Below are 22603 nucleotides of genomic sequence, written 5' to 3' on the forward strand. Positions count from 1 at the left end.
GTGAGGGAGAGAGGGGCAGAAGATACAGGTGGCGGGACAGCTAGGAGCCTTGGGGTAAGGAGCTGGATTTTAAGCTAGGAATTCCGAGGTATTCTAGGACGCCACTGCAAAGGTTTAGCAGGGGAGTGGCATGGCAGATTTGTGTGTATGTGTGTTATGCTAGACACATATATTTTTTTTGATTCATAATTATTAACATACTTAAATTGTATCATTATCATATTGTAAGAAAGGTGCCATTTTACCTCTCTCCTCTTAGGGTTTTTCAGCTGGGTCTAATAAATAAACTGACAACAGATAGATTAGAGAAAAGCTTGTAAGTTTTACTTGACATGGGAGCCCTCGTGAGGAAATGTGGAGACCCAAAGAAGTGGCAAAACCTAAATGCTTTATGCCAGGTTGAACGAAGAGTCTATCGTGGTAAAGCACCTAAAATATACAGGGAGGCCAAGATAAGATAAGGTTGACTTTTACAAGGTCTGTTTGTACAGAATTCGCTTGTGTGACATACCCAGGGGTGGCCCTGCCGCCTTTCAATATGATTAACAATAATAATGCAATATTATACATAGCAGTTATTGTGTACATATATATGTATATGCTGAGTTTCCCTGGTGGCTCAGATGGTAAAGAATCTGCTGGCAACACAGGAGACCTGGGTTCAATCCCTGGGTCAGGAAGATCTCCTGGAGAAGGGAATGACTACCCACTCCAGTATTGTTGCCTGGAGAATTCCATGGACAGAGGAGCCTAGTGGGCTACAGTACATGGGGTTGCAAAGAGTTGGACACAACTGAGCAACTAAGCACAATATGTACATGCTGTATCTTTATATATGTTTATGCCATAAATTTCTGTATTTTAGTAGGGCGATAGTATTGGAGATGGGGAACAGCAACCATATTTAATATTTATTTGGCAGTAGGGCATAAATGACTGATTGGACCTAGAAATTTCAGGAAAAAAAGACAATGGTTCTAGTGTATGACTTCCCATTTGCCTGTAAATAATATTCTCATTGCAAATGATATTTATCTACAGTTTACTCTGAAGAACCTGAAGGGCTTCTTTTGACAAGGACATCTTACTTGCTGACTTTATTGCTATTTACAGAGTCTACTTAAATGTAGAAAACTATGAAATGACTTACTAATCTGGGCTTGTCAGTTATTCATTCAGGTCCTCTCCCTAATTACTCTCAATCATTGAGGATTTGTGATACTGTGAAAGGAAAGTCCCTGCTGCTGATAAATACCAGTACATCTGCTTAATCATTTATAAAGTCCTGAATTATTCATGTATGTTTGTGTGACTGCAAGCACTTTGGGGACTTGTGGGTATGACTTGATGTCCCAGATGGAAAGCTAGTACTATGTCTATAGGTAGGATGTGGAGGACTCAGGGGTGATCATAAAGCTATGGAAAGTGGAAACATTTTGACTCCAAACAATGGAAGCTATCTCCCTGTGCTTTCACTTTGCTGCCTGGTCCTTGGGAACCATCTTCTCTTAGCCATTAAGATATGTGCCCCCATCCAATCCCCTCAGACTTCCCTACACTCAGCAGCCCCAGATATGACAGCCAGTTTCCATGTGATACATTTTCTCACCTTCAGTGCTCTGATTCCTGACTGCTCTGTGGGATGCCATTACGTGTATCTACGTGACCAGCCACATCCTGTGGACACCTAAACTTGAGCTACAGAATCAGTCAGATGGATGCTTTACTTTGTTTATTTTGGATGTCACATTCATTTTCACTGTTTAAGATCACATTCACTTTTTTGAAATGCACATGACATAGTTTCTTTTTCTCTCCAAAGAAAGATTAAAAATAATCATGACTTTCTGGCTAAAAACTTAAACAGATACTATTTAGAATGCTTTTGACATAAAATATATTAGATACGAAATCATAATCACTGAAATTGGTAATAACAAAACAAGTAGCCACCGTTTCATGGCTGCTGGTCAAGTGCCAGGCAGTTAGCTAGGCCCTCACATATGCTATTTCTAAATGGTATGGTATTTCTCTCAAATGCATACTATTATTCCCAGTTGATAAATTTGGAAACTGGAACTGAGAAGTCCGGTAGTCTTGCTCAAATTTGCCCTGCAGGTGAGCAGCACTTCCAGCTTTCAAACATAATCTCTTTGGCTCAAGAGCTCACATTCTCAACCACCTCACTCTCCACTGCTTTTAAAATAAAAATAGCACCATTGACTGTTTGCATCCCACTCTATTTCAGGAACTGCATGAATATAATCTCAATTAACTCCTCCCCAAAGACTGATAAAATGGGTATTTTATCACTAAAAAATAAGAGGTTGAGAGAAGTTCCATAAGTTACTGTTTCATCATGCGCGTAACAATTTCAAGAGAGAGAAAACATAGTTGTTGATAATTCATGTAAAGCCAAGGGTCAGGACTGGCTTCCATTATGGTAGAGCTCAAAATATGTAACCTCCCTCTCTCCAAGTCTTGGCCGTGCTTCCTCTCTGTCAGCTACTTGCACACACAGCCTTTCCTGTTGAGGGGGCTGAATGGCTGCCAACTGCTGAAGGCTCACACCCTCTCTGCTTACCAGTCCTTAGCAGACCAGCCATGCCTCTTTCCCTGAACTTCCTGCACATTGCTGGAACTGAATATCATTTTCCTTGTTTGCCTAAATCTGAATCCCCAGCTCTCCCCTGGGGCAGGGAAGTGGGCTCAACACAACACAAAGCCCACAAAGAGAAGTGAAGCAGTCCATTGTACCTTCACCTCAAAAAAGGGGAGATGGCCATGGAGTGAGAAAAACAACAAAATAACATCTGTCCATCCAGGAGCAGTAAGGGGCATAGGCAGGTCTCAAATTCATACCTATAAGCCTTCAAAGCACTATCTCTTACCCTTTACAATGATCTTCATCTCTGGATAACTGTCTTTAAAAATCTATTGTCAGATAATTTCAAAATCTCCTGTACTTTTGTGGGAAAAAAAATGCCCCTTTGTTAAGGAAATGACCTTTAGAAGCACCAGCCTGCTTGTGATATATCTCTTAAAATACGTCTGTCAACATACAGAGAAATACTATTTCTAGAAGCTATAGATTCTCTGAAGTCAAGGTTTAAAAATGCAATGATTTAGTATCTAATTTCATGGCAGAATTTTGCATTGAATAAAATGTCCCTGTTTACATCTTGAAAATAAAGGATATTTGGCATAAAATGGACTTTCTCCTCACCTTTCATTTTAAGAATGCACTACTATTTTCTATCTTTTCCCCAAACACAGTCTTTATCAGCATTTCAACAATCTTTATTTCAGTGTTTTTGACCTCCCACTTTGAGGACAATACTCTCCCCTTGGGAGAAATTAAGTAGAAAAATGTGCACAGAAATAAATAATGTAACCCAGTGGAAAGAGTACAGGATGAGGAATCAGGAAGCCAGGGTGATGATCCCAATTTGATAAATCCTCTCTGTGAGTGAAGGATAACAAATTAGTTCCTAACTTTCTAAGATGATCCTCCTACAAGCCTCTTAGATAATCTCATTATTGGCTGTATTTTCACACTGGGGACAGTAGAGCTTTTCAAATTAGCCAGTGAATCAAAATTCATTCACTCAGACAAAAATGAATTGAGAGTCTGTGGCAAAGTGCTGTGGTAGATATGGTGAAACCCAGAAGATAGTTCTTCGAGGGAATCTGTCGTCATTCCCTAAAGTGCATTGTCTAACAGGTACATGACACAGTGCTAGAAGAGGGGACTGTAGAGATATCTAGAAAAGCTCTAAGGGGCTTATAGTCTACCTGGAGAGATACAGTCAGAGAGAAAGATATACAAAGCAGCATATACAGTGTGTCATGTGAACAGGACAAGTAATTCAGGGATTTAACTTCTGATGAGCAGTTCAGATGTTAGGGACTGTCCACACATACTTTGCAATATGGGTAAATCTAATTAATTCCATGAATATCAGCATAAAGGTAAATGTAGGAGGTCAAGGGAGGTATACAAGGACCATATTGTTGAGCAATTACATCTAAATCCAGAGTGGACTAAATAAGGAAAGAAGAGATTGGAAAAGATCTCTCACAAACAGAGAAATGACCATAACATTCACATATTAAAATGTTGTCCATTATAGGAGCCACTAGTACATATCAACATGTGTTGTAATTGAAAAATACACATTGATTCAATGTGCAAAAACAGAATGCAAAATACATCAATAATTTTTATACTGACCACCTGTTGAAATTATATGATGATATTTTGGGTACACTGGGTAAAATAAAATATTATTTAAATTAGTTATTTTGATGTGACTTCTATGGCTTATGTTATATGGCTATTGAACAGCACTATTTAACTTGACCAGATAGGAACTGGGATTATGAATCCCATTTTTCACCAGTTCTCAATTCCAAGTTGTAAGGAAGCTCCAGATATCTTTATTCTAAAGCCTGGTCACTAATTTCAAAATATTGGAGAATTGGGTGGGAAAACACATACTTATTGAGCACCTACTCTTTTTTGGGGCTGCCATATAAAGTTGGATTTTTTTTATCCTCATTTCAAAGGAAGATCATTCAGATTAACTAACTTGTCCTGGGCCCATAGACCACAAAAAGCAGAATCAAACTCAGGACTTTCTCATTCCAAAATAGATGCCTGTCTATATACTACATTGTCTGAACCAGTGCTGCCTGAGTAGTAGAGTTTCAGGAAGTCAACACAGTATTTACAGATTTACATCAAAGTATTTACAGGAACAAAGTGTAAGGGCTTTGGAGTCACCAACCTTGGATTCTAAGCCTGGGTCTGCTGTTTTGTAGCTGGGCAAATTATTTAACTACTCTAAGATTCTGTTTTGTCATCTATAAAAAGTGGGCATGAGAGTAATGCTGCTCTAAATATTAAATCAAATTATATTAATTAAGTACTTAGTTCCTAGCCCACAGTTAGGATTTAGTGAATGACAGTAGCATGTTTAAGATAAAGGGCCAGGGATAAGCATGTTGGTTCAAGCCCTATTGCTTATCTGATGGGTATAGAATTAGATCACTGCTCTGGTGCCCTTAACTTACCAGCCATGTGACCTTGGGCCAGTTACATCTCTGTGCCTCAGTCCCCACCAACATATGAATTGGGTTTAATAGGAATCCCATCCTCACTGTCACTGGGATGATTAAATGAGATAATGCATGAAAGTTGCTTAGAACTCTACCTGGAGCAAAATAATGGAAAAATGATAGTTGCATTGTTGCTTTTACTGTTGTTAATACTCAGAAGACATCTGTTTTTCCAAAATGTATTTATATGTATATATTTATTTATTCTTTTAGCTTTTTGTTTTTGTTCTATTTCCTGATATTTGCTTTTAAATTTAGGGGTCCTAAACCACTGGCTTTCTGAATTTATTCCTTTTAGACTCTTCCCAAGGAGCTAGGGCTATGCATGTGTTGCCTTTCTTTGCCTTTTAATTTACTCTACATGTCCACTTAATTAGGTCTTACCTGAGTAAAATATTAGGGACAGAAAGAAAAGATACACATACTGATTAGCTCACAGCTTAGCACTATTCAGATTGCAAAGGCTGGGGAAGAATTTCTACCTGTGGCAAGTCATATCTTACTATTTCTCTAAAAGTGCAACAAAAATCTAGCTCCTCTTGAAGAAGAGTAGCAAAAACAGATTTTGTTGTCGTTGGGCCTGGTTTAGTTCTACCTTAAAAGCAAGTTGGCCTTAATTTCTCCTGGAGCATGAGCGCTACTGAACAGAAGGATTGACAAGACCACAGTCTTAGCACATTTTTAAACCCTACTGTGTGCAGAGAGAACCAGGCAGAACCTTTTCTTTCTTGGCTATGAAATGGAGGTTGACTTTGTGACAGTCTTCTTCTCTAGCCCAAGCAGGTGGATATGAGTGAAAAAACGTATGCGTGTGATGAGAGGTGGCTCACCTCCCCTTCACTGTTTCCCTCTAGAAATTGGCAAGGTGGACGCCTTCGTGTATCCAAATGCAGCTCCTTAACAGATTGCTTTGTCATCTGAGGAAGCTGGTATAACTCATTTCTGCTTCTCTTCACAAGTCAAGGTGTGGCAATGCCCTGGGGCTTTCTTATTTCCTGGCTTCTCTGAATCCACAGGGAGCTTCTCCATTTAAAAATTGAATTTTTACAATGATCTCTGGTAGAAGCAGTCTAAGCTTTTATCCCATCCCCAACATATCCTTTAAACGACATATGTTTGACTCTTTCTGCTCCTTCTGTTTATTAGGATGCTAGGTAATTTACACCTAAGGACTGTGTTTACAGGTTTTTAATATCTTATCATCATCATCCAAGATTTTGAAAATAAATTAAAAGTTAAATGTTTCTTTGAAGGCATTTAAAACTTTTTGAGGGTATTAATTTGTCAGTAACTGAGGCTTATCTCTGGTAATACTGCACATTAAGTTACAAAATCTACCTTACCTAAGTATTTCTTTTTTAATATTTAGGAAGAATATTCTGCTAGTATGGAGGACTTTACCTAAAGTTATGTAATAAAGTGAGGGAAAGCGGATAAAGTGGTCAACGGGTCAGTGTTTGGAGTCTTAAAGGACAGAGTTCAAATCCCATGTCTGCCATTAACTAGCGATTTGACCCTGAGCAAATTCCACAACTTTTCCAATTCCCCATTCTTTTGTCTGTTCAGTGGAAATATGAATAGTAGCTACTTCCTGGGCACCACTGTGAGGGTGAGTAATACTTCAGGGGCACCACTGTGTGGTAAGACAATACGTACCACAATGCCTAGCACGTGGTAAGAACACAATGAATTTTAGTGAGAGCTGTGTCCGCCTCAATATTATTGAGTTTTCTGAAGATTAAAAGTCTGATATGGACACTGTCTCTAAAATGCTTGTCTGTTTTGTGTGCTACCAGGAAATTTCACCTGAGTACTACCTACCATTTACTAACACATCTTACTGTGTAGTTTAAATGATATGCCATAAAGAAAAATACACTTATGGAAACATATTTCTCACATACATAATCGAAAAGCAATTCCGTTTATAACACCCGCCTTCTTTGTACTCACAATGGCGTGTTCTTTAGGGGATAACAGCTTGCTGTGGGGAATTTAGGGTCTCCTTTTTCCTCGGATGTTTTTCTGCACGCCGGCCCCTCCCCCTACAGCCGGGCCCCTGGTGGAGGTGTGGGCGGAGCATGCGCGACACCAAGTACCAGGCTCACAGGTAACGCAATGCCCGTCAGATCCGCCTGGGCTCCCACTCAGCTCTAAGGTTGCCTGCTCGCCTGCACAGAAATGACGAAGGACAAAAACAGCCCAGGGTAGGTGGGATCTACCAACTCCATCTGTTGTCACTTCCTCTGTTTTTATGAAGAAAACGTTTCCTACTTCATTAGCAAATAGATCTCTGATTTCTGTGCAAGTGGAAAATCAAATCTCTGTGTTTATGAGACCAAACAGATGGATTTCTGTTACCGTTTGTTTTCTAGCAAAATGGGACCATGAACAAGGCAGGCAGCTAAAGGCATAGGTATTAAAGAAAGGAGAAACCTTCTGACATGCTTGGTTTGCTGTATTAATTACTTCTGATCCCTTTCAAAGCCATGGTGCTTTGTAATTTTTGAACAGTATTTTTCTTATTTCACCCCAGTACTCCCTGTCATTGACTAGCACCTCTTATGGGTGGGTTAAACGATTTTCAACGATATGGGGAGATAATCAGACTTTTTGTTCTCCATAAAAGTATCTAAGCATTTATTTTATATTTTAGCATGTTGTATTTAGCTTGATACATTATTTAAATCATTCTAAAATAATTACTTGAGAAAATGAGTCATGAAAAACTGGTGTTTTTCTTAGAATGATAATTTTTCAAGCACTTTGTCTTTTAAACTAGCAGTGGTATTGGTCTAGCATCCAAATATCTGTTGGATATTTTCAGTTTTCAGTTGTTTATGGGCAATGGTAGATGCTTGTGTGATCTTTTAGAACATATGACATAGCAAAGGTATAGAAACTCATCTTTCACCCCAAGAAATAAACTCCCTTTACTTACTAATCCCTTTTTTATCTATAAGGTTATGTTTTCGTTTTCTTTGTTTCAGTACAATGTGGACTACAGAATTAGTAGTTTTTAATGTCATTTGAATATCAAAATTATATTACTTTACATAATTAAAGCTGTTTTTTCCTTCTGATGTGGAGTTTACAGATGGGGTAAGTGGGAAAAAACATAATTTTTGAAACTTGAGTATTTAACCAGATTACTTAATTAGCCCTTTGCCACCTGGTTTGATAAAGTTGACCATGAATTTATATCTGGGAAGCAAGAAAACCACAATTATCTGGAAACATAATTAAAAATATATAGGTGTTTTCCTGCATTATAGAAATACTTTAGGGGTTGAAATTTCCTAAATAAGAGTCAACCTGTTTCAACAGATGTTTCCTTTTTGACCAATTTGACACTTCGTTTAATAATGAGAAAAACCTGCAGTTCTTCTTGCCTTCCTTCCATCAATATTTAAATGAGGAAAACCATCCAGAGTTCTGAGGCAAAAGCAGACAGCTACATAGAATATGTTTTAGTCGCAAAACCAGTAGAGTTATTCAGAAACTTTGACAAATTATTTCTTTAGAACTGGCCTCAGAGGTACCACCACTTTCATTAGAAGATGTTTATTATTTAATATGGACCACTATTCTGTATGCCTTACATATATTAACACAATTATCACAACCACTCCTGTGAAATTGGTATTGTTATCATTCCTATTGTACTTATTAGGATACTAAATGTAAAAAGTAAATAAATTTCTCAGCATTGCACATTTACTAATGAAGGGAATAGAGTCCATAGTAGCTTGGTAGTAGATTTTTAAAAAATTAAAACAAATCCAATTCAAGATTAAGTTTTTAAAGTTCCACTGATACTTTCTTCATAATATTTCAATTATAAAATATGTGCTTATGGATACAAATCAAAAGCACAAAGAAAAAATTCTGCCTCATCCCCTTTCTGAACCTACTCTCCTGATAGTGGAGAGGCTGCAATTTTCTTCATCCTTAAACAACAAACACATGTGTACTCTCCCACATGCATGCATGATTTTAAGTAAGTGAAGTGAAGGTCACTCAGCCGTGTCCAACTCTTTGCGACCCCCTGGACTATACAGTCCATGGAATTCACCAGGCCAGAATACTGGAGTGGGTAGCCTTTCCCTTCTCCAGGGGATATTCCCGACCCAGGGATCGAACCCAGGTCTCCTGCATTGCAGGCGGATTCTTTACCAGCTGAGCCACAAGGGAAGCCCAAGAATATTTGAGTGGGTAGCCTATCCCTTCTCCAGGGGATCTTCCTGACCCAGGAATCAAACCAGGGTCTCCTGCATTACAGGCGGATTCTTTACCAACTGAGCTAGGAGGGAAGCCCTGCATGTTTTTAAACAGACATAAAAACATCCTGTTTGATATTTCACCCAATTACATGTCATGGTAGAGTAATGCTTCACACCAGTAGTTTTGGCTAGGGTTTACAGTGGTGCATAATATTTCATGTGATGAACGAACCATGATTTATTCATATTATGATGGATGTTCAGATAGGTGAATGATCAATTGCCTAAGTATTTAAATTAGACACTTGACAGAAAGAATGAGATGAACCAGTTACTTTAACCAAAGCTAAGATTTGATTATGAGGATATTTTTTATAATACTGCAATTTCTTAGTGATTACTTGATCGAACTTATGCCTGACTATATCCCAAGTACACACTTTTTAAAATACTCCCCATCACTTTAAGGACTATAATTGATCTCATCATCTTTGTCTCTAAGTAGTATCTTAGTTTAGATTCTTTGAAGCAAACTGAAAAAGACTTAGGACATGGGAAAATTGAAATGTCTATATCTATTAAATTTTTGCTGATGGGAGAAGTGAAAATGTTTAGTCATTAAAGTCTAAATTTTGGATTGAAAAGCAAAACAAAAGCAATAAAAACAATAAAGAGGTACAGGCAGCTCTGAAATACATCATCTGGGATATTCTCCATAAGGATATGCTTTCCATGGCTGAGTGAACAGCAGTTCACTATGTACAACCCATTGAGTTCCATGTCTCCAGTGGCCCCAATCTTATTTCCTGTAGAATGAAACAGGCATCTTTTAGCCACCCAGGTACATAGGAGAATTATCCCTTAAATGCTTTTGTGTTTCTATTTTATGGAGCCCTGAAAGAGATTTTTTTTTTTCCTCTTTGAGTTTGAAAACAAAGTAAATCTTCTACAATGCTTGGTGCTTCCTTTTTGTGCCTCAGAAAAATAATTCCTCATTTTTCTTATTTCTTAAGAACAAGCAGCTCGTCAATTCATTTGCTTGACTTTTCCTGCTTCTGGAACTGAAGCAGGTTTGCTTATCTGGCAGTATTTTGTAAAGAAGCAAACAGTGATTTTCAGTTCTGTCCCCATCACAGGTTGGGAAACAAGAGAGACTGTAACACAGTCTTTGTGCTCTTGTGGAATCCATCAGAGTTAGCGATGTGGAGCCTGACTCTGTTCTCATCTTAAATGTCTGAGAGAGATTTTACATTATGTTTATTTCTCAAGGTTTAGTGCAGAAAATACATATATGCTTTGGAGGTGATGACAAGAACACAGTCATCTGAAATGGGAGTTTTAACGTAGATAACTCTGAACGTTCTGTTCTAGACCATCTGGAATCTAGGACTCCATCTGAGTGCATGCTAATGGAAATCTTACAAGTATATATCCTGGCTCTAATATATATATTATTCATACATATGAATTCTACCCACTTGGAGACAAAAACTTATCCAGAAAATGCATCATGGTAGTTGTTCTTTAAATATACACTATTCAGAATAAAGGATTTGTTCTTATAATTTTGACATTTTGTGTATAGTCAGTTCCTTCAAAGCCAGTGCCATTTCAAAGCAATTTATATGATTGTTTTTTGATAGAATTTTTTTTCTTTTTGTTTGTTATATATTGGTTTTGATGATGCTGAAGTACACTGGTTGGAATATTAATGATTTAAAAATAGCACAAAGGGACAGAATTTAGTATAAATTTTTAATTGTTTTCCAGAAATGCTCATCTCTATTGAGACTAGCAGTAAAAAAATTTAAATATTGTACGTGTATCTGCAATATAATTCAACATAGATTTCTTTAGCTTTTATTTTTTGCAAGGCATTTTACTTTTTGTTAGAAGATTCAAAAATGAGTAAAACACAGTTCTTGCTCTCCAGATTTTACTGGTTAGTGAGTAAAACTCAGAGTTAAATGTGCAAATATTAATATGCTATCACATCAGGAAGGCTGCTATGTGCCTCACACAGTGCAGTGTTAAAAACATGAGGCCATGAGATGATTGGGGGGAAGAGAGAATGCTTGACTAAATGCCTGCTATGTACTCAGTTTGGGGTCCCAGAGTCTGGCAAGTATTTCAAACATTTAATGTGTAACACAGACCAGTGGTCTAGCTCCTGACTCCATCTGCATTTGGTTTCTTTCTAGTAGGGTCATGTGTATAATGAAAGACACAGGAAAAAGACATGGCTTCTTCTTCAATGGTTATTTTAAAATGGTAGAAGATGGGTGCTGCACCCCACTAATATCCAAAGGAGAAGCGTGACATTAGCTGAATTTCTTATTCTTTTGTGGGTTCTTAAATCTGTGAAATGCATGTAAGTCTGAACTCAAAGACAGCAGCATTTTAAAGTTACTCTATAAACATGACAGCAAAGCAGAATGTTGATGTTAATCATTCATTTATATATACATATTTATATACTACTTATATTTACATATACACATATATGTATATGTATATCTGCTTCTCACATGTCGCTAGTGGTCAAGAACCCGCCTGCCAATGCAGGAGACATAAGAGACGTGGTTTGACCTCTGGGTTGGGAAGATCCCCTGGAGGAGGGCAGGGCAACCCACTCCAGTACGCTTGCCTCGAGAGTCCCATGGATAGAGGAGCCTGGCAGTCCATGGGGTCGCAAAAAGTTGAACACGACTGAAGCAACTTAACACACACATGCACATGGAAATATAAAAGAGAAACTTTTAGTTAACAGGGAAAGGTTTCCATATTTTGTTATCTTTACAAACAGTAATCTTTAGGCCACTCAGTATCTGCAGACACCTTTTCTTTCTATTACATGATCCAAGTACATCGTGGAATAATTCTGAAAACACAGCCACTCTCTCTGCTTGATATTGGACATGTCCTTTTAAACTGGTCAAAAATTTACTGCTCCTGGCTTTTCCATTTTAGAAGCATTTCAAATTAATTGCATACTTTAATGGGGACATATTAGCAGTCTCTTCCCTTTTTATTGTTTATTTTGAAACATAGTTAAAACCCTTTTTGGACTTGTTTTTATGTGTAATCCAATTTAGAATGATAAAATTTTTGAAAGCCTATGGAAATAACATAAACTGAAATATAGGTAATCCTTTAGTGGGTTCACAGTGCTCCAAGGTTAAATTGAAACCCTTTAATGTGATATAAAGCTCTGTGGGTTTTATACACCCTAATCTCTCCCTCCTGTCCATACATATTCATATTTTGAAAATTGCTTCAAACATGTTTTTCTCAGCTCAGTGTTTTTGCACAGGCTTATCTCTGCTCAGAGGGCCCTGTCTTATTCCGCTCTGTGACTTTGTTGTACTTCTTCAAGCATCTAGTCCTACGTGGCTCCCCCTTGGAGGTCCTTCCATTTCCAGGCAGTGCCGCAGTTCTGTTCAGTTTGAACTCTCCCAAACTGAACTTGCTCCTCTATCACTGCACATAATCACATCACCTTTCCATCTCTCTCTCTCTCCTTCACCTCGGAAGACTCAATTCTTCTTTGTATTCCCAGGGCTTAGCTGGTGCCTTGCCCTCCATGCTGGGCGATTTAAGGCTACAGTATATGGAGCATTTTGAAAGTGACAATATGCTTGATGATCAAATAGCTCTCAAATGCTAGACTGTTTTCCATCCATGGGAAGGCAGTTTGAATTGTGTGCTGGTTTTCTTTAATCATGAACTATGAGAGTACGAATCATGTTGATTAAATCCTCTTCTTAGTCCAGCCTTTCATTCAGGCCCTCATTATATCTTGCACAAACTATCTCAAGATCTTCCTAACTAGTCTGTCCTATCATCAGTCCCTTTCTCTGCCATGCAGCCTGTATTTCACCGTGAGAGCTAACTTCCTGAAAATATAATAATATCTGATCATTCCTATCCTTAAACCCCCCAGGAAGACCGTATCATAATACATAATCCAGGCCCAGCATCTAAGACTGTAGCCTGGCAGCAGTGTGAGATCTGGGACACATCGTGTTTTGTTCCCCATTATACCCCAAACACCTGGCACAGTGATTGGCATGCCCTATAATCCACGTGCTGTTGTAGGATGTCAGTGATCACAAAACACAGCTTTATTTATGAGATGATTGGATGGCATCACCGACTCAGTGGACATGGGTTTGGGTGAACTCCGGGAGTTGATGATGGACAGGGAGGCCTGGCGTGCTGTGGTGCATGGGGTCACAAAGAGTCGGATGCGACTGAGCAACTGAACTGAACTGAAGGGAAAAGAAATCTGTAAATTCGAGTATGGCACAATTGTTTCTTTCTTACATGCCTTTGAATTTTTATTTTATTCCTCCTGAAAGATTTTTGAGACTTCAGATAAAATCAGATTTTTATTACCTATCACTCTGGTACATAAAGTGAAAGTGAAAGTCACTCAGTTGTGTCCGACTCTTTGCGACCCCATGGACTATACAGTCCATGGAATTCTCCAGGCCAGAATACTGGAGTGGGTAGCCTTTCCCTTCTCCAGGGGATCTTCCCAACCCAAGGATTGAACCCAGGTCTCCTGCATTGCAGACAGATTCTTTACCAACTGAGCTATGAGGGAAGCTGGTAGCAAAGAATAAATCACCAAAATACACGGGCTAAGGTGATTCTTAGGTACTTAGGAGCTTCCCAGGTGGCTCAGTGGTAAAGAACCTGCCTACCAATGCAGGAGATGCAGGTTCGACCCCTGGGTTAGAAAGATCCCCTGGAGGAGAAAACAGCAACCCATTCCATATTCTTGCCTGGAGAATCTCATGGACAGAGAATCTGGTGGGCTATAGTCCAAAGATTCCCAAAGAGTTGAGCACAACTGAGTGACTGAGCACATACGCAAGGCGATTCTTACAATTGTACAGTGAAAGCCTGGCATTTTGGCATCTCTCTCCCCGCTCAGAGTCATTGACATTTGTGTTCTGTTCCGCATAATATTGTTCTCTGTTTCATCAGGAGTATTAATGACAAAGTATGACTTAGAAGAGTTACTTTATTCCACCCTCTTTGCAAGTTTATGTGCAATCATAGGTAGTGACAAGATAGTAAGTGCCACCTGTCCAGCTGCATCCTGATTTCAGAGGTTAAAAGGTTAAAACTGAAAAGATAAAAAAAGGTTAAAACTGTAAATTGTGTCTCCCAATTGATGAACTCAGTGACTCAAGCATGGGCTGAATGCATACTATTATTAAAATGCTCCCAACCTACCCTTTCCGTCTCCTCTCCCCACCGCTCAGTCCCACACACTGTTCCTCCAAACTGTGAGATTTTGTCAATGGGAGATCCTTTTGCAACTCTGTGCTGTCACATTCATTCCTATTCACTCAGCATGAAATTGACTTCTCTGTTCTCAAACTAACACTGGTTCTTCGTGATCCAGTTTAAATGCCATCTCCAAGTCTGCCATCCTTACTACCCCAGATGGACTTTGTTTCTGCCTCTCCAGTGCCCTCTGAACTTTTGTATACACTCATTTGAAAACTTGTCACACTTTTTGTGACTACATGGTGAAAGATAAAGACCAACCATATGGTATTTTTCTTTGTCCTCTTGCTGCTGGTGCACAGTTATTTTTCAGTGAAACTTGAATAAATATAGTTTGGCATATTTCATTCCTCTAGTTGACTGTAGAGTAGTATGAAGTGAGAGAATGTTGTTCCCTTGGAGGACTTGTGATGCTGCTGCTGTGTCGCTTCAGTCATGTCCGACTCTGTGCGACCCCATAGATGGAAGCCCACCAGGCTCCGCTGTCCCTGGGATTCTCCAGGCAAGAACACTGGAGTGGGTTGCCATTTCCTTCTCCAATGCATGAAAGTGAAAAGTGAAAGTGAAGTTGCTCAGTTGTGTCTGACTCTTCGCGACCCCATGGACTGCAGCCTACCAGGCTCTTCTGTCCATGGGATTTTCCAGGCAAGAGTACTGGAGTGGGGTGCCATTGCCTTCTCCCTGTTGCTCTTATATGAATGGTTCCCTCAGTCCAGTATCATTCAACAATGGACTTGTTATTTTTGCTTTAGATAGAATATCTAAGTTCTGCATTGGTCAAGACCTGCATTTTACAAAACAAACAAAAACTCACTAATCCAGTGTTTGTGTACATTTCATCAAAATTGTACACGCTATTTGCTAAACATCATTTACACATTCACAACTTTTACACTACAATTAACCAGAGATCAGAGTCTCAAAAAGGACAACTAGAAGCAATTTTAGAACCTTTAAGAGCAAATTTAAATTCTCAGCTGGAACATTGTAGATTGATTAAAGAAAAACATTAGCCAGGATCCAATGACTGGTTCTTTAAAGGTGTCTCCTCATTTCATTAACAAGGGTCAAAACCAAGAATCTATGTCCAAATCCCTAATGTCAGCCATAAATCATTCTTTAAATAGATGGTAACATGACTCAAAGAGATATTGAATAAGGAACAGGTGATAGCCTTCTAGAACAGTGTTATTGAAAATATTGTCTGGTCCAGCCTGTATCAGTCACATGGGATCCTGGATAGAAATGCAGTATGGGGCCTCAGCTTCTCATTCCCTGGATTCTAGGTGACTTTTTATAGGCACAGAAGCTTGTTAAGATGTGGTTTAGATTCCGATCCACTGAATCTGATACCACAGAAGATATATTTAGTGTTTTCTTGATAATCCTTGACTAATTCCCAAATTCCAGTAGGGATTTGTTTTTTCTTCTGGGCTGTAAAAGTCAGAGCTCTTAAGTCCTATAATTCAAAAACTTTGAAAAGTATTTTCTAGAATATTTTTATCATTAGCCTTTCACTGTGAAATTCTATAAACATAATGCCATTTCACATCAGTCTATATACAGGAGGAGTTAATAGCTCTCACTGGGAATACAGATGGAAGAAAGAACTAAAAAAGATCATTTTGTATTATATGCTTTCCAGAGGAAATGATCTATGATATAGAATTAAACATAAAACTTTTAAAAAACAATTCTGAGTCACCATCTGCACGTAGAAAGACGTCTGCACCAGCTGCATCCTAGGTCATCCAGAGGATGGAGCCGTAACTGGGAATAGAATATGGATATTGTCCCCCATACCTTACCCACTCTTCCTTCCTCTGAAGATTCTGAGTCTAGTCATCGTGTCATGTGATCCTGCTCTTATGAAACAGCGTGGCTGTTTTCTGAGCAGCTTTTCATTAAGGATTTTCTAGGCTTCTAATATATTCAGCAGAAGCAGAATAAACATTAGTTACTTTAAAAAAAGGCATTGAGTTATTTACACAATAAAAAGGGCACTTGAAAAAATACTCAAATAATTTAATTTGAAAACATCTATCACCATTGTCTGGCTTTATTCCTATTGACAGGATAATTATGTTGGAAATTATTTAATAGCATCATTGTAGCTTGAAGGAAAGAGAGAATTTGAATCTATATCTATGAGCTATTGCTTTTTCCTCCCCATCACAATTTCACCCGCATTTCTTTTTTGTATTTACATCTATCCATCATAAACTCCATAACAATAAATTAATCAGCTGTTTGATTACCTTTGAAACCTACTTAATCCCTCTGCCCAGCCCCTCTTTCGGTTGGATTCCTAGCAGAGTCCCATGTCAGCCAGGATGGCAGATAAATGGAGACTCAGGAATTCGAGACCACATACATAAACGGATGCCTGTGTATGTATTCTTCCTGTAAATTGCAGCTATATTTTTTATAAGCATTTTATATAAAAATGCATCATTAGATTGCCCTCTAATTAAGTGGTAAGACATCTGACTGGCATCATTATCATATCTTAGACAGTTTCCATCAACATTTTCAGTCTTTCTCCACCTCCAAAACTAGGATTTACTTAATTAGCATCTACTTATTGATTGCACGTGTCCTAAATTCCTCCAGTGTGCCAGGCAGTGTGCTTGGCACTGGGACTCACGTGAGCAGGATAATCACTTCTTTCAGCCTCCTTGCTTTTTTTACTGCTATACCTTGGGCTTCTGGCAGTGCTTCTTAGGAGTAGTCTTCTCTCTTCCTGTTCCCATCTGTAATTAATGAACCACTTTCTGTCCTAAACCAGAGCCTTTCACTAGGGAGAAGGTGGGACAATCTCTTAGAAAACCCCTAGCGTATCTGCTGTTCATAGTTTGTGTGTATGTGTTTAGTCGCTCAGTCGTGTCCGACTCTTTGTGACCCTATGGACTGTAGCCCACCAGGCTCCTCTGTCCATGGGATTCTCCAGGTACGAATAGTGGAATGGGTAGCCATGCCCTTCTCCAGGGGATCTTCCTAACCCAAGGATCGAGCCTGGATCTCTTGCATTGAAGGCAGATTCTTTACTGTCTGAGCCACCAAGGAACTCCCCTTCCTTTTATAATGAAGGAGTGCTTGTTTGTGGCAAAGTAGTACTGTGCAATGATTGACAAGGCAGAGATGGTCCTGGCCTTGTAGATTGCAGTCTGACACTTGCAGTTTACTTTAAATTTACTTTTGACACCAGTGCTCTGAATCAGTGTCTTTCCAAGTTGAAAGTGACCCAAAGAATCACTGAGAATCTCTTTATACCTGGAAATCTTTACAGAGACTTCCAGTACACTCTCTGAGGCTACCCTGTCCTTCAAGAACTGTCACCATCAGTTTCCAAGTGCAGGATTAAATGCCATCATCATCTTTTTATGTATTCTGCTTCCAATTATCTGGGAATTGCATGGAATACAACATGGTGGATTCTGTATACCTAGATGGTTACCTACCTGCCATTTCCTGGCATTTTGTAAACAGTTGTACCAAGTCAAGTGGTAGGGCCACCAACAGCCTTGGTTTCAGAAGCATTTCTAATAGGAGCTAAGGGGCTTTAAGCAGTCTTTTAAAAGTGGCTAATGTCTATGCCTCATGCCTGGGTAAAATCATGTCCATTGCTGGTGAAACAGTTTGTGTAAATTCTCATCGTTTTAGGTAGTAGGCATGCACTCTGCTGGGAGTTTCAGAGTTTGGGATATGCTCTCGATAATGTGAATTGTTATGATAAAGACTTTCCATAAGGCAGAATCTCTCTGTGCTCAGAATGAGCTAGCCACACACACTGGCCTAAGACAGGAGACTAGCAGATCAGCCAAAATTATTCCCAAAGAAATTCAGGTGTTTCCCAGGTGCAGATGCTATGATATTTGTATTGTGGACATTTGCTCAGATGGCCTGACCCCTTGTCTTTCGGGCGGAGATTTCAGATGGCCTGTGGGCTGTCGCTTTTTCCCTCTTTGGAATTTAACCCCTCCTCCCATACATACTCTGACCAGGATTGTTGCAGAGACATAAACTAAGTTGGAACCATGGAATCACCAGCGGTCTTGCAAAAACTATGCCGCTAACTCCGATTAAACATCTTTCATTGTTCTGTGTTCTCTGAAGCTCAGAATGTCTATACTCTGTGCCTCCCAAAGAAATCCCAAAAAGTAGCTGAGATAATTTGTATTAACTCTGTAAATGAAATATCTGAGAGTGGCATCAAATTATTGAGCATATTAAGTGTGTTTGTGCGTGTATACTTGTGACCTTGGGAAAAATAATTAACTGTTCTCTTTCACTTCAGTTCAGTTGCTCAGTCGTATCCAACTCTTTGTGACCCCATGGACGGCAGCATGCCAGGCTTCCCTGTCCATCACCAACTCCCAGAGCTTGCCCAAACTCATGTCCATTGAGTCGGTGATGCCATCCAGCCATCTCATCCTCTGTCATCCCCTTCTCCTCCCGCCTTCAATCTTTCCCAGCATCAGGGTCTTTTTTTTTTTTTTTTTTTTAATTTTTATTTTTTTTATTTTTATTTTTTTTATAAATTTATTTATTTTAGTTGGGGACTAATTACTTTACAATATTGTAATAGTTTTTGCCATACATTGACATGAATCAGCCATGGGTTTACATGTGTTCCCCTTCCTGGACCCCCCACCCACCTCCCTCCCCATCCCATCCTTCTGGATCATCCCATTGCCCCGACCCTGAGCCCTTGTCACATGCATCGAACATGGAATGGTGTTCTGTTTCACATATGATAATATACATGTTTCAATGCTATTCTCCCAGAACGTCCCACCCTCACCTTCTCCCTCAGAGTCCATAAAATTGTTCCATGCTGTGTCTCTTATTCTGTCTCGCATATAGGTTAATCGTTACCATCTTTCAAATTCCATATATATGCATTAGTATACTGTATTGTTGTTTTTCTTTCTGGCTTACTTCACTCTGTATAATGGGTTCCAGTTTCATCCATCTCAGTAGAACCGATTCAAATGTATTTTTTTAATGGCTGAGTAATATTCCATTGTGTATATGTACCACAGCTTCCTTATCCATTCGTCTGCTGATGGACATCTAGGTTGCTTCCATGTCCTGGCTATTGTAAACAGTGCTGCGCATCAGGGTCTTTTGCAGTGAGTCAGTTCTTTGCATCAGGTGGCCAAAGTATTGGAGTTTCAGCTTCAGCATCAGTCCTTCCAGCGAATATTCAGGACTGATTTCCTTTAGGATGGACTGGTTTGATCTCCTTGCAGTCCAAGGGACTCTCAAGAGTCTTCTCCAAAACCACAGTTCAAAAGCATCAATTCTTTGGTGCTCAGCTTTCTTTATAGTCCACCTCTCACATCCATACATGACTACTGCAAAACCATAGCTTTGACTAGATGGACCTCTGTAGGAAAAGTAATGTCTCTGCTTTTTCATATGCTGTCTAGGTTGGTCATAACTTTTCTTCCAAGGAGCAAGTGTCTTTTAATTTCATGGCCGCAGTCACCATCTGCAGTGATTTTGAGCCCCCCAAAATAAGCCTCTCACTGTTTCCATTATTTCTTCATCTACTAGCCATGAAGTGATGGGACCAGATGCCATGATCTTAGTTTCCTGAATGTTGAGTTTTAAGCTAACTTTTTCATTCTCCTCTTTCGCTTTCCTCAAGATGCTCTTTAGTTCTTTGCTTTCTGCCATAAGTGTGGTGTCATCTGCATATCTGAAGTTATTGATATTTCTCTCGTCAATCTTGATTCCACTTTGTGCTTCATCCAGTCCAGCATTTCTCATGATGTACTCTGCATAGATGTTAAATATGCAGGGTGATAATATACAGCCTTGACATACTGCTTTTCCTATTTCAGTTCAGTTCAGTTCAGTCGCTCAGTCGTGTATGACTCTTTGTGACCCCATGAACCGCAGCACGCCAGGCCTCCCTTTCCATCACTATCTTCCTAAGTCCACCCTAACCCATGTCCATCGAGTTGGTGATGCCATCCAACCATGTCATCCTCTGTCGTCCCCTTCTCCTCCTGCCCCCAATCCTTCCCAGCATCAGGGTCTTTTCCAGTGAGTCAGCTCTTCGCATGAGGTGGCCAAAGTATTGGAGTTTCAGCTTCAACATCGGTCCTTCCAATGAACAGCCAGGACTGATCTCCTTTAGGATGGACTGGTTGGATCTCCTTGCAGTCCAAGGGACTCTCAAGAGTCTTCTCCAACACCACAGTTCAAAAGCATCAGTTCTTCGGTGCTCAGCTTTCTTCACCATCCAACTCTCACATCCATACGTGACTACTGGAAAAACCATAGCCTTGACTAGATGGACCTTTGTTGGCAAAGTAATGTCTCTGATTTTTAATATGCTATCTAGTTTGGTCATAACTTTCCTTCCAAGGAGTAAACATTTTTTAATTTCATGGCTGCAGTCACCATCTGCAGTGATTTTGGAGCCCAGAAAAATAAAGTCAGCCACTGTTTCCACTGTTTCCCCATCTATCTGCCATGAAGTGATGGGACCGGAAGCCATGATCTTAGTTTTCTGAATGTTGAGCTTTAAGCCAATGTTTTCACTCTCCACTTTCACTTTCATCAAGAGGCTCTTTAGTTCTTCACTTTCTGCCATAAGGGTGGTGTCATCTGCATATCTGAGGTCACTGATATTTCTCCTGGCAATCTTGATTCCAGCTTGTGCTTCTTCCAGCCCAGCATTTCTCATGATATACTCTGCATATAATTTAAATAAGCAGGGTGACAATATATAGCCTTGATGTACTCCTTTTCCTATTTGGAATCAGTCTGTTGTTCCATGTCCAGTTCAAACTGTTGCTTCCTGACCTGCATACAGGTTTCTCAAGAGGCAGGTCAGGTGGTCTGGTATTCCCATCTCTTTCAGAATTTTCCACAGTTTGTGGTGATCCACACAGTCTAAGGCTTTGGCTTAGTCAATGAAGCAGAAATAGATGTTTTTCTGGTACTCTCTTGCTTTTTCGATGATCCAAGGGATGTTGGCAGTTCAATCTCTGGTTCCTCTGCCTTTTCTAAAACCAGCTTGAACATCTGGAAGTTCACGGTTCCCGTATTGCTGAAGCCTGGCTTGGAGAATTTTAAACATTACTTTACTAGCGTGTGAGATGAGTGCAATTGTGTGGTAGTTTGAGCCACCATCCCCAAACTTACCTTTAATTACTCTTTTAAGGCATTTCTCCCAGAGAAGGATTCTGAAGTCATGGACCCATTCTCAGCACTCAATACAGTTGCTGTCTTAGCAATGCCTGCCATGGACAAGGCAGCAGAAATTGTAGCATGTGTGTGACCTGTAAGATACATATAGCATGTGTGATAATCCTTTAAATCCTTACTATACTTTTAATTAGTACTAGATGATGGAGTGTTTAATTTTTCTTGGATTAGTCCATATACTTTTAAAATTAGATAAATCCAACTGGGCTATAAATTGATTGAGATAAGTTACCACATATTATACCACCTTAGTTTTTTGCATAGGTGCTGGTCAAATTTGGGATATATAGTAATTACTCAGGAGAAGGAAATGGCAACCCACTCCAGTGTTCTTTCTTGCCTGGAGAATCCCAAGGACGGGGGAGCCTGGTGGGCTGCCGTCTATGGGGTCGCACAGAGTCAGACACGACTGAAGTGACTTAGCAGCAGCAGCAGCAGCAGTAATTACTCAAACATGTATTAACTTGATAAAACAGTGCAGTTGAATGACATTCAGTTTCATCTCCTTAGGGTTGTATAACATCTCACAAAAAATGCAGTATTTGGATCCTGTGTGTAGAGGTTTATATTAAAAAGTTACATATATTTACATAAATATATGTATCATTTTATAAATTAGTGTATATTTATATACTATATATTTATTGTGTGTAAAGTTATATGGTAATTTAATATAATACATATTTTATATATGCTTATATAATATGCTTGTATTATATATGTATGTA

At 39.3% G+C, this 22603-nt stretch overlaps 1 protein-coding gene across 27 annotated transcripts in view; it reads left to right on the top strand.

Moving 5' to 3' along the window:
- Nucleotides 1-22603, top strand: part of OXR1 (oxidation resistance 1) — a 492548-nt gene that overhangs the window by 168713 nt on the left and 301232 nt on the right. The window contains exon 1 of one of the 27 annotated variants that reach the window (XM_081500400.1): nucleotides 7182-7328. The exons of 25 other annotated variants lie outside the window; for them this stretch is intronic. In XM_081500400.1, the coding sequence (XP_081356526.1) occupies nucleotides 7303-7328 (26 nt within the window). In that variant the 5' untranslated portion in view covers nucleotides 7182-7302. Of the gene's footprint in view, nucleotides 1-7181; nucleotides 7329-22603 lie in introns of those variants that run through there. One more of the 27 variants, XM_081500387.1, reaches the window with a different exon arrangement.

This window comes from Giraffa tippelskirchi, chromosome 6, assembly GCF_054371585.1.
Source record: "Giraffa tippelskirchi isolate mGirTip1 chromosome 6, T2T-mGirTip1v1.2.pri, whole genome shotgun sequence".
Classification (NCBI taxonomy): domain Eukaryota; kingdom Metazoa; phylum Chordata; class Mammalia; order Artiodactyla; family Giraffidae; genus Giraffa; species Giraffa tippelskirchi.